Source organism: Gadus macrocephalus, chromosome 18, assembly GCF_031168955.1.
Source record: "Gadus macrocephalus chromosome 18, ASM3116895v1".
NCBI lineage: Eukaryota > Metazoa > Chordata > Actinopteri > Gadiformes > Gadidae > Gadus > Gadus macrocephalus.
In genome coordinates this window covers 9,217,709-9,234,748 of record NC_082399.1, presented here as the reverse complement: position 1 = coordinate 9,234,748, position 17,040 = coordinate 9,217,709, and the positions used below count along the sequence as shown (strand labels likewise).

Genomic DNA, 17,040 nt, shown 5'->3' with positions numbered 1-17,040 from the left:
TGGTCAAACATCTCCACGTTGGCATGTAAAGCGTCAGTTTATTCATCGTATGCATCATACGAGTATCGCAAAAGGTATATCTTAATTTTTAAATGGATGATTATTTTACAGATGCTATCGTTTATCACTAAAGAAATAAAATTGTATTATTCCAAGACCTTCATTCACTGCCCTTTTCTGCTTTTCAATATGTGCCAGTATGTATATTCTGTGTGTGCCTGCCACATACTGTGTCCTTTAAGAGATGCATTGTGGTTGCAGAGAGTTCCTTTCTGCAAACCTTAATTTCCTGACTGGGGTTTCTTAAATTGCTTTCCTAAGCTGATTTCAAACTTTTAGTAATTTAAATTTTCATATGCTAACCACACTGGCAGATGGTTTCTAAAAATAGGCTTCTTTAACTTTCTGCTGTTTCGGTGGCTACTGTTAAAGTGAACGGCCAGAGTCACAAAACTCATACTGCCAAAATCAGGAGGAAAATACTGCATTTCTAATCTGGTGACTTCAGATGCCACTCTTCTTTACCTCTCTTTATCGCACTCTGTATGCTGTGTTGACTGGAGTGATGCATTCATTGTTGCATTTGAGTTAAACTAATGAATGCTCTTCAATGTTTCCAAACGGGATCAGAAGACATAAAAAGAGAGGATAAGAGATGTTATTGTACTTCTCATATTGATAGGAGATGGGGAAGTGGGATGGGTGTCTTATGAGAATTGACGAAGGGTTGGGGATTTCTGAACAGTTGAATTTAAATGGAACTTGCCTTGTGCAAATGCTATTTTGGGGAAACACTTTTTTCCACTTTCATTTTCATTGTCTAGAATTTGTGAATTGTTCATGATGGAAATTCTTCCACGCTAAGAGAACTATCTTAAAGTCAAATCATTTTGACTCTCATTGTTTTCAAAGTTTGGATATTTTCGTGCCGCACAGTAATTATCTGTATATGCACTGTAAACGGCATGGGCCCAAAAATGGGACCCTGGAGTACCCCTTTCATACATTGCTATTGGTGGAATGTAGCTGAAGTCCAGTTCTGTTAGTGAGAACTGAAACGCATCTGAAACCACATGAAAGCAAATTGGGGACCAATTGTCAGTATTTTTTTTTCCAATATCATTAGGAGTGCAATTAAAACAGTAGATTGGCTGAGCCAAATAATTTCATTCTGTGATATGGGGTTATGGGCCTATCTTTTTGTAATGACCAATCCGCGAGCTCATTATACAATTTTTAATAATAGTTGAGGGAAGATGCTATAAATTTGCAGCCCTAGTTTTCAAATTTTGCTAGTATTATTTATTTAATTTACAACATCTATTCCCCTCCATTCTCTCGTCCAGATCCCCAGTTTGTGGTGTACCAGGTGAAGGTAAAGATCCACACGTCCAACCCAACCCACACACGGAGAGAAGAACGTCTCATGTTCTTCGAGTTCCCCCAGCCACTTCCTGTCTGCGGGGACATCAAAGTAGAGTTCTTCCACAAGCAGAACAAAATGATGAAGAAGGTGAGCCCCCGACCCACACCAATGCATTGCTACATCTGTAAAGGTGTTGATGGGCCTGTGTCCAACGTAGCCTTGCCGACATAGTTTGACATAGTTGAGGACACGCTAGAGTCTGTTTGTAATTTGACTGCATTCATATAGCCCTTAACCACTTGACTAGTGGCCACTCAAAGCGCTTTACAATAACATTCACCCATTCATGCACAATTTCACACACCGACTGCGGTTTCAAACATGCAAGGCGACAGTCAGCTCGTCGGGAGCAGTGAGAATAAGGTGTCTTTGCAAGCTTTGCAAGTCCTGAAGCTCCGGTCCGCTGTTGCACAGAGCGCCGCTGGTTGTTTGGTTCAAAGTTGAATAATATTGAAGGTGTGTCTAAATAAGTAGAGACTGCACTTCCTCATAGGGCTGTGCGATCTCCGAAATCGCTGTGTGAGATACATACAATTATTATTTCTAATATTTTACCAACCAATCCCACGCGACATCTAGGTGCGGAAGGGTGGACACTCATTTTCAAGCTTCTTACGGTTTGTAGCGCCGGCCGGCTCAGTGTAGCATACAGTGTATCCTCAGCCAATTCAATCGACAAATAAAACGTGGAAGCGGACAAACTGCTGGTTCCTAAAAGAACTAATAAGGGATCAGTGATCTGGCAGTATTTGGGACATCGAGAGGAGGACGTGGAGTAAAACACACCAATGCTTGTAACTTCTTGTCTGATCTGATCAGATACGCACACAACCCCGTATCACGCTAGTGTTTTCCCCAAAGTGCATTCGGAGAGCATTATCACACAATGATGCTGTAACTAAATCAATGAATTATTATCTGATGTCGATCATGGTTACCAGCTGCACGCTCCGTAACACACACAATCGGAATACAAGGTGCTGCCTCGTCTTATGCTACTTCTCTAGCTATAAGTTAGCCTCGGAAAACATTGTTGTTTTAACCTACTTCAAGCAACCATAAAGAGTTAACTGGGACGTGTCTGCGTGGTTTGTTGGGGAGAGGAGTTATCTATCTGTCGACCCCGGCAAGGCGCTTGGGGTAGAGGGCAGCACACCTACAATTCCTAAATAAATTAATTCAATGGGCTCAAAAATATCGAACACATTGTATCAAAATGAGTTTATAACGTTTTAGTTTAATTCATTGCAATGGCCTACATAAGAAAATGCTGCCTAAATTAGTTTTTTGTGTAAAATATTTTTTGATGATTCAGCCTTATTGCTTATAAGCCTATTAATGTTTATATTTCTCTCTCTCCCTCTCTCTTTCTCATTGTTCTGAGCTGCTCAGTTTTATATTAACCCTTTTTTGTAATTTTGAAGATTGTTTTTGCAGTTTGTGCTTTGTTTGAATTAAAAAAATATCTTATTTTAACTCAATTGTGATTAATCACTAACATGAAAATATAAAATGTTTTGATGGAAACCACCTGGGAAGTTAACCAAGAATGGTATATAGTCTAAAAGGATTGTAGTGAAAACAGTAAAGGGTAAAAGTGTGATTTCATGGGGTCCTTTAAAGGAGATTTCAAAATATCGAGAAATATATCGTATATCGTGAAATGGAGAAAATGTATCGGGATTTTCATTTTTTACCATATCGCACAGCCCTACTTCCTCAGGTCCTCAGCTATACACATTGACTCTGAAGCCGATTTAGATTAACTGTTCTAGAGATATGCGCAAGAAATGCATAGAGATTCCTTGCTTTATAGATAGAGGTGTGCTAAACAGCAAGGGGCTGAAAATTGAACCCTGAGGCACTCCTTCTTGCACTCCCATTCGTAACAACAGTAATAGAGTTGTACAAGGAAGATAACCCTACATGCCCCCCTTTTGCCACTCTTCAGGACAAGATGTTCCACTTCTGGGTCAACACCTTCTTCATCCCCGGGCCCGAGGAGCATGTGGAGAGGCTGGAAAACGGCAGCGCCGGGACACAGCGGGAGCGAGTGGACGGAGTCCTCGAGAACCAGGGGACGGGCGGGGGCGGCGTTCCAGACAGCGACCGGGACTTCTTGGTGCTGTCACTGACAAAGAATGACCTTGACAAGGCCAATAAAGACAAGGCCAACAGATATTTCTCCCCAAATTTTAAGGTACAGTCGGGTCACGTTATTACTTTTCCCTGGTGGTGCCCACGACATTCCATACCATATATTATGCATTTCAGGGATTTATCACTTTGTTATTTCTTTGAAGTGACAATAACCAATACAGACAATATTGGAGCAGCTACAATAACTGAACCTGAATTGAAAATTGTAATTGCGTAGCTAAAGGAATCAGAAACAACGTTTGGTTTTATAGTTGTCCTATCAGTACAGTCAGTCAGAACATAGTGCAGCTCTTGAGAGCAGGGCATGTCTTAAAGCAGCGTTGCTATCAAGGCCAACACACAATTCTGCTTGGCGGCTAGAGAGTAGTTATCGTAGGCGGACCACCGGACACAGGCATGTCTTCTTGGCTCCTCTTAACGGCTCCCACAGGAGAGACCGAGGCCTTGGGCTACAGCCCCACCAGCACGTATCAGTGTTCTTTTCAGACTAAAATGAAATGCGTTTTTAATCTTATTGTCCTGATTGGTGGATCCGCACCCACGTTCTGTAAGCAAATCCCACGCTAATGCTTTGTGTAGAGTTCAACGTGCTGAACTTTGACCCCTGGAACCCGCTGAAACCATCAATGAGGAAGCCGCTCTGCCTGTGAACTCCAACATGGCCTATAGTCCAACTAATCTGTGACCCCTACTCTGAACTCGCATCTTTCTACAAAAAATATACTTTTTATTTGGTAGGAGGTGATATATGATTGAATCTGTTGTGCCTTTTGATTCAAATGTTTTCCTGTTAACATTGGTTCACTTTCTAACTAGCTAACAAGCTTTTCACACTCTGCAGGCCATTGCAGAAGGGTAACACCAATGCAGATAAAAGTTGTATCTCTCCTACTCTCTATCTTTTGTTTCTATGTCTTACTTTGTGAGGTTGCAAGCACTTCAATGATTCTTGCACCTTTTTAGGGTTTATCTTCCTGGTTGAATGCACCTGCTGTAAGTTGCTTTGGACAAACAGCGTTTGCCCGATAAATGTGATGCCATGTGCGTACGTGAGGAGCGAGTCCAACCCTTCTGCCGGTCCCTCCACAGGTGAAGCTGTACTTCTCCAAGACGGTGGAGGAGGGGGCCAACTCCGACGCCACCTCCAACTCGGTGACCCCCGACGTCAGCGACAACGAGCCTGACCACTACAGATACTCGGACACCACGGACTCGGACCCCGAGAACGAGACTTTCGAGGACGAACTGACGCAGATCACTAAAGTCTGACTTGCATATATAAATATATATAAATAAATATATATACATACGTACATGTACACCCCCAGAGCCCCCCCCTCCGACTCCCCCCCCCCCCCCTACCCACCCTCCCACCACCCACTTCCCCCAAAGAAAAAAGGCTAGCCGACGGTTAGCTCAATGGGGGTGGGGAACCAACTGATGCGGTGGACCAGGGACTGATGGCGCTGGGAGATCAGTTGAAATCCCCTACACCCCACCTCAACCCTCACCCTCTAACTGCTCACCGTAAGACAAGACAGCTGGACAATCAGATTTAGAGGAGGGGTTCGGTGGGCAGGAGGGGATGGGGAGGGGAAGGGGGGTGGCTGGAAGCGATTGGATGGACATAAGAATGAATGGATAGAGGACATTTTAATATAAAGGAGAAAACTTGAATATAAAAAGAAAAACTGTACATGCACACATTTGCCTCCGATATCCGTCGCAAAGGAAGTCAGCGCTATGACTGCATTGATTCTAATTTTATTTCTTCTTTTCGCTGACGAAGTCAAAACGCTCTATTTGCCCTTTCAGCGATGCAACCCACTAATCAGGGCCCAACCGGTAACCAAACGGTGAACCACTTCAAAATAAGAGCTCTATTGGAGACGAGGCTACGGCTTATTGGTGAACGGCTGACTGACAGCGACGGCTGCTTGGACTGAAATGTGTGCGTGCCGGTTAAGGGACAAAAAACTACACCCACACATGATGTCGGGTCAATAGCTCCACAATCACGCTTTTTCTTTTCTTCTTCCCTTTCTTCCTTACCTGCTAGGTTTTAGAAGAATATGCTGACCACGTTTTGCTTTATTTTATGTAGGAATTTTTTAACCATTTCTTTCACTCCCTTTTATTTGTCCATCTGTCCGCAGTGTTTTCAGCTGTATAGAAGGATGGTCTCTCTCTCTCTCTCTCTCTCTCTCTCTCTCTCTCTCTCTCAAAAAAAACAAGGTTTCTTTGACGTTCGCCCCCCCCCTCCTCCCAAGTAAACTCAGTTAAGCTGCCCCTCCAACAACAATCAGTCCCAGAGTTGACAAATTGACCACGGCATTGCCAAACATGGTTTTAAATTCATTTTACTCTGCATTTGGTGCTCCAAGGATCTAATGACTTGGTAAACATTGTCAGGGTGTGTTTATACGGTCCGCAATCGGTTACGCCAACAGTCGAATTGGATGAAAAAATATAGCTACCCCAAACTCAAAAGAAGAAAGTTCTCCACCATTCTTGCTCCTACTACCAATCTCTACAGCCGCAGAGGTAGTGACAAATGCAAACGAGAGAAACTCAACCAGACCCGGTTGACCATAGCAGGGAGCGGACACCTTGAATCAATCGTTTGAATGAGACAATGAAGAAGAAGAGACTAGTATTCACAATCTGCTGCACCTCTGTCAATAGTTTTTAAATGTGCAACCTGCATATACACAAACGCATACAGACTTCCTACATCCATCATCACATGGCTGTGAACTAAAGTTCTCTGTGCTTCTTAGTGTCTGTGTATGGTCGGACTGCAAGGTGTGTTGTGTGCCCTATCTTTGAAGCCAATTCCAAAAGATGGTTAGTACGTATTTGAAAGATCATGACTGAAAAAAAAATCAAAATGAACACTTTGACTGCAGTCCGAATTCTTGACCTGTTTGAGTCCCCGTCTCTCTCGGTCTTTTGTTCTTATTCACTTTACTCGATCCTCCTCTAAGCCTTTTTACTCTTAAGTGTCCGTTCAGTGAAAACTTACATGGGGAAAAAAAAAAATACTATTTTTGTTATTTTTCAGTTTGAATCATTTGTGTGTGACACACGCATACATGTACACACACGTACACACACATACACTCTGTTTATCCATTCTCTCAACTGTTTTTAAGCTATTGAAGTGTATCCGTCGCAGCTAAATGCCCCCCTAGGAATGTGAAACACTTCTGGGGAACTGGTGCAGTGGTCTCTCACTTTCTAGATCTCATTGATTTCCATTGGTTCTGTACATTTGATGGTAAGATCCAACAATTCTTGGGCGGGCTATGTGGTGTTTATTTGGTCCTTGGAGAAATGCTCTGGTGTATTTTTACCCTGTAGTTCTAGCGTTATCGGTCAATTGTCACTATAATGGACTTTATTGGATTATGACATTAATTTGGGGAATCTCAACTAAAAGCAATGATTGCTATTGTGATCTATTTATTAAAAACACATGTAGCCTTTAAACATGATTACATTTGCTGGAGCTCAAACATTTGGAAATTGGTTCATAGGACAAGATGGAGCATTAAGACCATTATCCCGTACATTACATTGTTATTCTGGCCCCTATGGACACGAGGGGGGGCCTCGTTTAGTAACGTTTCTGTTTCTATGGCGATGGAAATATGCGATCTGGAACACAAAGACCGAAACCAGGCTGTGTCCACCTTCTCTCCGGCGTAGGGGATCAAAAGGGAATCGGGGTGTGGGCAGGTTTGATCCGTTCTATCTGGTGCTAAGACTATCGTAGGCAAGTGTTTATCATAACCCTAGCGCGGTCTTTGGACCACCGAGAAAAAAATAAGCTAACCCTGGTGAGCTGTCACCCCGAAACAAAACCTGCTTTAAGGCTTTTGATTTTTGACATCATGCTGTATTCTTGGGCGTATATCCAACGTGTGTTTTGGTGCTTCTTTGGATTATGGAACAATTATTTTAGGGTGACGCACCCTAACTAGAGCTGTACCTGAAGAGCAGTACAATGTTTAATGAAGCCCATTTTGTAGAAGTTGTCGCTGCCTGTGTCATTTGGAAGCCTAAATCGTGCATTGATTGATTTTTAGCCAGCTATGTTATAATAACTAATAACTATGTTGCTTTTGGACCTGGGACATTTTTGCTAGCATGGAACCTTCTTGAAGAGTGTCAGTTTGAAGCAGGTCTTGCACCAGACGGGACACGGAGCGCAGCGCCACGTAGTGGGATGGATATGAAGGACGTAGTGTGTGTCCAGTGTGCGACTGCCTTGGTGCTGGAGGCTGGATGGGCCTGTAGGGGGCCCTCAACGCGGCCATTTTTCGTCCCTGCTTCCCAGGAAACACTTCTGAGGAACGGTCAAAAAGCAACAGGATTTATTAATGCAGGTTTTATTGGATGTTTCCGTTTTTGATTTGCGCATGGTCGTGTTCATTAGCTAAGAACGCAGGTGCAGCTCAGTTGTGGAAAAGGAATTTCTTTTTAATAGAATTCCTTTGTATACAAACCATTCCACACACTTCCTCGCCATTGAATGCAATAATAGATACAGCCGTCTGTTGATCTAGTGACACCATAGGATCCCCTGATCAGATCAACAACAACAACACCTGAATGTTACGGTCTTTAACAGACACAAAATGGCAGAGGTCAGCCATGGTAAGCATGTCCCACCAACCCAGTAAAGATCGTACCTCAATCAGTCCACTCCCAATCGCGTGGCAGTTCATCATAGACCCCACTTGAAAGCCTCCAACAACGCCTGTGGTTGTGCCTTTCTAATGAACCCTTTGTCATCTTAGCTGTGGTGCTAACATATAGCTAGACGGGCTAGTTCCTTTGGCCTGTGAGTCTAGTCAGTCTCTGGTGCTCTGTTTAAACTGCCAAAACATCCCAGTGGAAATGGAGCTCCAGTGTCAAGCGCTCTTCGTACTAGTGCCGAGCCAGCAGCTAAATCCCAAGTGACCGTAAAGCCGGGCTAAACAGTTGCAGCTGTCAAGGTCATCGTTCCCAGTCCAGCATACTTCCCAAAAAAGGACGAGACAGGGTTTTTCCTTTTCTTTTCTCGTAATCTTCAGTCGATTTAAGTAGGTTGTTCAACAACAACTGAAACGTCGGTTGTCAATGCTGGCTGACTGGTTGAGAGACATGAAGCGGTACAGAAAACACATCCTCCTGCGCTGCTTCAGGTGCTACGTGTGGCAGTCGATAAGTCTCCAAACCAACGTTTAATTTCCAGTGAGACCTCCCATCTTGGTCCACTGCTTGGTCGCCGCTTCAGAGCAATCTGTGGGCTCTTGAATCGACCGGTCGATGGGCCCATCGCTCGTCCATCGAAGAACGTCCATCGACTGTTTCAACCAACGTGCTGATTGATTTAAATCTTGCGGTCCCCTACACTACACTTCATCGAGTCCACTCGCAGCTTCTCCTCGGTCTCGAGTGAGCGAGTTGACGTCCACTTTGTCCAGTGAACACCAATGTTCCCCCATTAGTGCTGCTGATCCGTTGGATTGACACGTCCTTACGGGCCTCTTCTGTCCCTGATCTCCATCAAGGAAACAGTGAGCCATCAGGGCTCACAGACGGCAATGCCAACCCCCCAGATGGGTCACCACAGTGGATAGATCATACTGGATCGTATAGCCACACTACGGGTCTGGACAGGGAAAAGCCCTGCATGTCCTCGGATGACATTATCAAGGCATGATGGCACAACAGCTTGGTTGCTTAACAACAACATTGTTGACCCGTTGTTTTTTTTCTTCTCAATGGCTTAGTAGTTCATTAATGGATCGTGGGATGTTAAGGTATACCAGGTGCTTTCCATGTCTCTTGACCGTCATGGTGCTCTCTCTCCGTCTTCTCTTATGGCATCGTCTTTCTCCTACCCGCCCCCACCATCACGACTTCTTCTTTGCTTGATGAGAGAACATAGCTACACTTTGATCATGTACCATGCACATGTCGACTCAATATATCGTCTATATATGACATTAGTATCATCGGAGCCCCCCCCAGTGGGACTTTATTCAATGGAAGGACAGCGAGTGTATTTTCCACTGTAAAAAAAAAAAGGCTAAATATTTAATGCCTTCAGTTGCCATACCTAACCTACTAGAGCTTTTATTTTGAAAAATGCTTTTCTGGTTTTATTTTGTTACTAGCCAAAAGGAAGTTTAGGTTTTCTTGCATCGTTGAGTGAAAACTAATTTTCCACACAGCCTGATTTGGTTGTGCCAGAAGAGAGGTACACAATTGGACCGAAATCATTATAGGGTCCTCTTCAGGATACATTGGGTTAAGTGTATATCTTGACTATTTTCTTGTCTTTATAGCTATATATATATATCTCTGAAAAAGTCAGGAAATCTCAAACGCTGTTGTCCGACCTGTAGATTCAGAAAATGTCAAGTGAGTTATATAAGGACCGTGATTACAAGATTGTGGCTTTTTCCATAAAAAAAATATCTAAACTTTTACTTCATGGTGAATGGAACGTGGTTTTCTATTCCAAAGATGCATGCGGACACGCGCGTGTAGCTTTTGGTGCATTCGTCTCTTGCTTCGAAAGTCATGTTCCCAGGGCCTATATGACGGTGTTGTTCAATGTTGCACACAAGCCAATCCAGAAGATTTGAAATCCACCTACTCTCTTCTGCTATTTCAGTTTACACTTTATCACTGAACCTGCCAAAATTAAGCTCATTAATTTTTTTTCTTTTTTTTTTTTTCTTTTTTTTATGTCGTTTGGAGGTGACCAGCATATGTGGCCTATAGGATTTTCTTCTTTTGCCTTATTTGTACCAATAATTTCTTTCTTTTTTTCTGTTAAATCGTTGAAAGAGCAAAACTTTTTATCCCAGATCCGTATACAATAACGCCTGTTCTGTCCGCCGGAGAGGTTGAGCGACTTGCCCGTTTTCCTAGAGCTGTCTGGGGTTGCCATCAGGCCGTCCCTGGCTTCACCGTCCTAGAAATTGATCAAACCTCTGGGTGTGACGAAGTGGTGGTGTTTGTATAGGGGCTTCTGGTTCTGTCCATATAAAGCCCTGTTCAGCTCCAACACTGGCTCTATATAGCTTCATATAATCGTCACGCAATCTGCAGAAACTGTTATGACCAGAGCAACATTTATTGTACTCTACTTTTGCACTGTTACAGGTAATTGCAGGGTTTTAAGTCAACGGTCCATCAGTGTGATTTTTATTTTTTTTATTTTATGGTTTTCATTTTTTTTTGATGAAGTCATTTATTACCCGATTAAAGTTTTTGTTTTATTTTTTTATCTTCGTTTGGTAAACAGAAAGCCAGGCCTCGATGATACAGCGAGGTGCGGCGAAATCTGATTTATCGTAAAGGTCCCAAAATCGCTATGGAAACCAACGTAGTATTATTTTTGACTGAAAAATGTCATAATACCCTCCAGCCCCTCCCCTCGATTTTTTTTCTTTTAATTTTCCCTCCTCCTTGTTTTATAATGAAAAGAAACGCTGTAAAGGTGAATAAACTATTTATAACAGTACCAACTCTGTCCTGTGCTTTATTTACTCTCACTGGTTCCATGACACCCACCACTCGTAACTTAATTATTAAACCAAATTGAAACTCAACCAACTTGGTATCCCAAGGTTACTTATCATCTTGAATTTAATCCTTAAAGATATTGTTAATTAAAACATTTATTTTAATGGAAAATAATGCCTGGAAGTGCAGGGGTTTAGTCTCAACAAATCTCCACATTTTTAACTCGGCTTGCAGGTCCTTCCTGGGTTAAGGGACATTCATCATCACGCACCAATGACAATGTGTACTAAAATACGAGCACCTCAACGAGCTACGACAACACTCGCCGAGCCCGGCTCCGAGTCTCTCAGTACATGGAAGGGGACGAGGGAGTCTCTAAGAGGTTGTCTCTGTGAAGACAGACTGCTGTAAGCAGGACCCTGGCGCCAGGCTGCTTTAACACACACACACACACACAGTTGTGTTTACTGTTGTGTCTAAATAACAGCAGCCAGGGAGTTTGGAGGAGGAAGAGGATGTGCGAGGTGGAACCTCGTCGCTGTCGTTCCCGTCCCCACATACACATACCACATGCTCACCCCGGTCAGTTGACGTGGGATCACACGTGTGTCACAAGATGTAGACGTGTGATTTGGTTCGACCTAAGCACCCGTGCAACTACCTAGAACCCCCTAGCAACCGTCTAGCTGAACCCTAGCAACCACCCCAGAACACACTAACCCCATAAGCCCTAGCACACCCAGAAAAAAACCTAACACCCGTTTAGTCAAACCCTTGGCAACGACCGAAGAACACCCTCACAACCATCTAGCTATTCCATAGCAACCAACCTGAATGCCCTAACGACCTGCTAGCGACGCCCTAACAACCACCCAGAACCATAGATTGTACAAAATAGCCCAGATCACCTAGCAACCATCTACGACACCAATGGCAAGGGTTCTTATTTGGACAACACCCCAGCAACCGCTCACAACACCCTATGTTGTTTGTCAATAAACCAAGTAACTGCCAACAGCATGTATTACATATTAGTGGGCATCAAAATCATTAGCCTAACCTATTTCATTTAGGCTGTCTAAGGCTAGTTCTGAGATGATGAACTGCATCTTTATTCAGGAGGTGGAGACTGTCTCCGTGTCCAGTGGTGCATTCGAAGCCTCTCCCTTATTTCATTGGTGCAAGCCGTAAACATGTGTTCTAGTTAACGGATACACAACCTGGTCCCTATAGGATGTTTCCATGCTTGTATCCACATATGTTAAGAAGATTATTATAGAACAAGTAAAGTAGGATTACATGCAACCAACAGCATGGGGGGATGAAACACACACACACACACACACACACACACACACACACACACACACACACACACACACACACACACACACACACACACACACACACACACAGATTTGTTTGCTTTGGTTCAGAGGCATAGGTTAAGTACTTTCAGTCTTCTGTTGATCCCACAAATTGTATTCACTTTTTGAGAGGAATATTTATGCATATTAGAGTAATGTAATGTCACTATGGGTGTTTGGTGTCATGTGTTTTGGTCATTTTATTGCCAAACACCAATAAACCTATTAAAATTGTGGCCATCATGCAAACAATAACCCCTTGTAATTTTCAATCGTCATACACATTTCCAAATATTGTTATTAAGTCATTCTGGAAATGTTTTTATTCAAAGCAACACACCGCTATTAGGCTGAATGTCGTTAAAGAGAAGGTCAGGGTTTGATCTCAAGTATCCATGGCCTACCTATAGGCCTCTTACTCTGGGAGGTCTACAGGTAGGCTGCGGCCACAAGGGGATCAAACCCCGTACCATAGCCACCACATCCCTGTACACATAATGCACCCCATACATTAAATTGTCATATGTGTCGAATAGCAGTCAGCAACTGAATCACTAACTTATGGTGGGCTAGCATTTCGAGCTCACTTCCTGTGTAATCACATCCCAATGTATATCTTTTCGTGCTGCGGGGGACTCTTAATGTGTAAATCCCTAATGCTTGGCAGCGTTCAGGAATGTAACATGTGGACAAACGGAGCTATAAGATGGTCAACTGGAGCCATGTGTTGAGGGGGAGGGTAACATCTGGTTCTTTGGCTCATTGAGCGAGCAGATGGGACAGAAGAACAGATAAGGTGGAGGGGGGGAACGGAGAGGAGAAAGTTCAAGTTCAAAGCTTTTGTTGTCAGATGAGTAGTACCAAGTCAGACTGGGGAAAACTACCCATTTAGAGCGTAATATAGAAAGAAAAAAAAATAGTTAAAGTGAAATATGATCTAAAGAGAAATATTCTAGAAAGCAATTATGTTACTTGGTTATAATGTAACTAAAATAATCGAAATCCAATTATACACCAAATCCAAAATCCAATTATGAGTAGAGCCAGTTGTGTGCAAAAGTCAGAGTTAAACAAAATGATAGAAAATAGAATAGAATAGAAAGCCTTTTATTGTCATTGCACGAGTGAAGTACAACAACATTTTTAGTAAGCTTTCCCAATTGGTGCATTCGAGAAAATAAATAATATATAAATAGAACAAGAACAACAGTATACCAAATAGAAATGTAAATAATGTAAAATAAATAATAAAGTAAAATAAAGTAAAGTACAATACAGCAGTGGGAGGTTAGGGGGGGGTCAGTCAGTCGGGGGTCAGTGCATGTGTGTGTTCAGGGTGGATACAGCTTTAGGGAAGAAGCTGTCTCTGAACCGTGAAGACCTGGTTCTGATGGACCTATAGCGCCTGCCAGAGGGCATCATCTTTTGATGTGGTATGTTATTAAATTATAAAGGATAATAAGGTTCTAAAATGACATGTGATGTAAAAATCACTGAGTGTTGCAAGTCTAATGGCTCAAAGAGAGATCTACAGCCACATTCATTTAGCAGGCGCTAGAACACTTGAGCCACAGGAACGCAGGCACCTTGCATTTCTATTTTTCTCTATTTCACAGTTAAACAATAATGTTAATCAATCAATGATCCAAAACAGATATATTTAACATATTTCCTTCTTTATAATAACTATTGACAACAACGCTTAGTGGACAGATTAGGGACAATGAGAGGAGAGTATTATGATCTATATGTGTGTGTGCATTATGTATACATATATATGTGTCCAAACTGTCCTGACCTCTTTGAAGTTCTCTGAAAGAGGACACTGGGACGTGTGCCGCAGGACACAGCGTGTTCAAGGAGTTGCGATAACCCAACGTCCACATCCAGCCTACTTCTAGGAAGATTCGGACGCGTTCGAAGAGTTGCTGGGAGCGCTGCCAAGTTAAATTTTGCGGAAAAACAAACAAGCCACTCACCATCATAAGACAAGGGCAAGAGTTTTAGTTTTATAATATCGTTACTACTTAATTATTGATTTGCAGATGTAGGCCACTGCAAGAAAAGTTAGATGAAATATTTTTCAAGAGTTGCAGTTTACTCTGGATAAAATAAAGATATAAAGTGAAAAATGTAATGTCTTTCTCCATGGGACCCATGGAGGTCCTGGGTGGACAACAAGCCAGCTACTGTGTCCCGCTACCACACACACACACACACACACACACACACACACACACACACACACACACACACACACACACACACACACACACACACACACACACCGCCCCTGGTGACCTTAAGGGTAGTGTGTGTGGGTGGGGATGTCGGATGAACCTTGTGAACTTTAAACACAGTGAACCCTGCTTCTCAGTACAACCCTGGGAATGTACACACGCACTCACACACACAGACACTCACACACACAGACACACACACCCCACGGGACACACACATTGCTCTTTGCCCTATAACTTACTGGTCCTACTCTTATGTTGTGTGCGTGTGTGTGTGTGTGTGTGCTTGTGCGTTGTTGTTTGTGTGTTTGTGTTTGCGTGTGTACGTGTGTATTTGTGAAAAACCAAATCAGCGTGTCATTGTATTGTGTCTGGCGTCTTCTCCGAAGCCAAGGGCCGACGGGATAGCCTCAGGATGTGTGACGAGAGACGGTCGTACATTACAGACAGACTGTCAGAAGGACTGAGGGGCCGACACTGTGCTGTGTTTCTCTGTAACAGTCAACCTGGCTGACTGTCAGACTGTCAGAAGGACTGAGGGGCCGACACTGTGCTGTGTTTCTCTGTAACAGTCAACCTGGCTGACATCTCAAATTCAACATCCGACCCCACTGTCGCCCCGAACATCTCCAGACACAGTGGATTATTCCACTGTGTCGGTATTATCCCTTAAGCCATCCGAGGGCTCTACTGAGTACACCGACGGCGTCGACAAAGCATTTTCAGAGAGGGTTCATTGCTCGGTCACACACAGGTGTCACTCATAATGCAAACCTTTTGTCTGCTCTCTCTTGGTACCAGGGTACAGGCAGCGGACTAAACGGTCCGTGGTCCATGTGGACTGCTGCGTTGGTCCTGCGATGACATCTCGGTGACAAGGGTGTGTTGAAATGTGAATGCATCATCTAACCCGACCACCGTGAGTACATCATGAGGTGAGCTCGCCTTGTCCAAAATGCACAACAAAAGAGGCAAAGTCCTTCGTAAATCGAACGGATGTGTTGGTCGATTGTCCGTGACGATACCATACATGAACAGAGGTGTATTGTTGCATTGTAAGATGTGTTTGAACACACACAGACACACACAAAGTTAATGCGCAGTTGATTAGCTCAACAATCTGAAAATTACGTAGACAAATAGCGTCTTTTTATCCTGCAGACATGACATTTGACACCCTTAACACACCGACACACACACAAACACTCACACACACACACACACACAAACTTCACTCTGTAGCTCTCAGCTATTACAAAACCAATGAAACTCCATATGTGCATGTGTGTGTACGCGTACATGTGAGTGCGTGCTCGTGCATGCACATTCACACATGTGAGCGATACCCTTTGCGAGGGCACATGTACCCTCAGTTCCACTTGATGACCCTTCACCCAGTGTGAGGGGCAGTTGGGGGCTCAGCCATTGGTCGAGGAGATGGTTGAAGTGTTGAGGATTGTTGGAGTTGTGATGCCTGCTGACCGGTCGGAGGCCGGGACATTCACTGTCCATACATACTAGTCATATTAAACAGAGCAAAGCTTGTGGACATACTTTTATATTCTTTTGAGGACTAAAACGGGCACTCCCTGGGAGCTTGTTGTGACCCACCTATGCGCCGTGACCCACAGTTGGAAAAGCATTGGCCTAGTGGATGTCGCTGTCAGTAAGCACGGTAACAGTAACCAGGGCCCTGCTGGGGACCCCCAGCTGGGATAGGACCTACCGGACACCCTAGAGGAACCAGATCCCTCTGCTGCTTCGGCACAACCTCAACAAGGGACCTGATTGGTGTAAATAGGTGTCAATCTTTGTCATTAATCGTTTCAGCCAATCAGAAGTCGAAGCCAGTGTGGTTGCTTTCTAAGGTGTTGAAGCCCACATTTAGTGCAAGCAAAGCAGAGGACCTTAAGATCAATGGTAGACGTTGATTTCGTTCAAACTTGAGTTTCTTTGTTTGTGAATATGGGGGTTTATGTATGAGTGGTATGAATGGTATAAATGACTAGTAGAATAGTAAAAAGGAAGACAAAGCAGAGAGAGAGGGAGACTTTTATATTTGGTATGTCGTCAATACTTTAAATGTTGACCTTTAAACTTCCATAGTTGTCAGAACATGTAATGCGCTCAGTCAGTTCAGGCATTTTAACACGTATCTGTCACATAGTCAAACAAACATTTGCATTATTCAAGCAAATCACATACTTAAAATAAAATGTATAAAACCCACCATAATGATTCCAATATCTACCTAGCCGAAGCAGAAAGTACAGTATTCTCCTTTCTTCTGATATCCTTTACTTTACTAAAATCCCAA

At 43.3% G+C, this 17,040-nt stretch overlaps 1 protein-coding gene across 3 annotated transcripts in view; it reads left to right on the top strand.

Annotated features, from left to right (window-relative positions):
* ptenb (phosphatase and tensin homolog B) overlaps positions 1-17,040 on the top strand; it is a 32,557-nt gene that overhangs the window by 10,791 nt on the left and 4,726 nt on the right. For 2 of the 3 annotated variants that reach the window (XM_060036934.1, XM_060036933.1), the window contains 3 exons: positions 1,347-1,513; positions 3,378-3,626; positions 4,676-11,114. In XM_060036934.1, the coding sequence (XP_059892917.1) occupies positions 1,347-1,513; positions 3,378-3,626; positions 4,676-4,855 (596 nt within the window). In that variant the 3' untranslated portion in view covers positions 4,856-11,114. Of the gene's footprint in view, positions 1-1,346; positions 1,514-3,377; positions 3,627-4,675; positions 11,115-17,040 lie in introns of those variants that run through there. The other variant, XR_009522923.1, reaches the window with a different exon arrangement.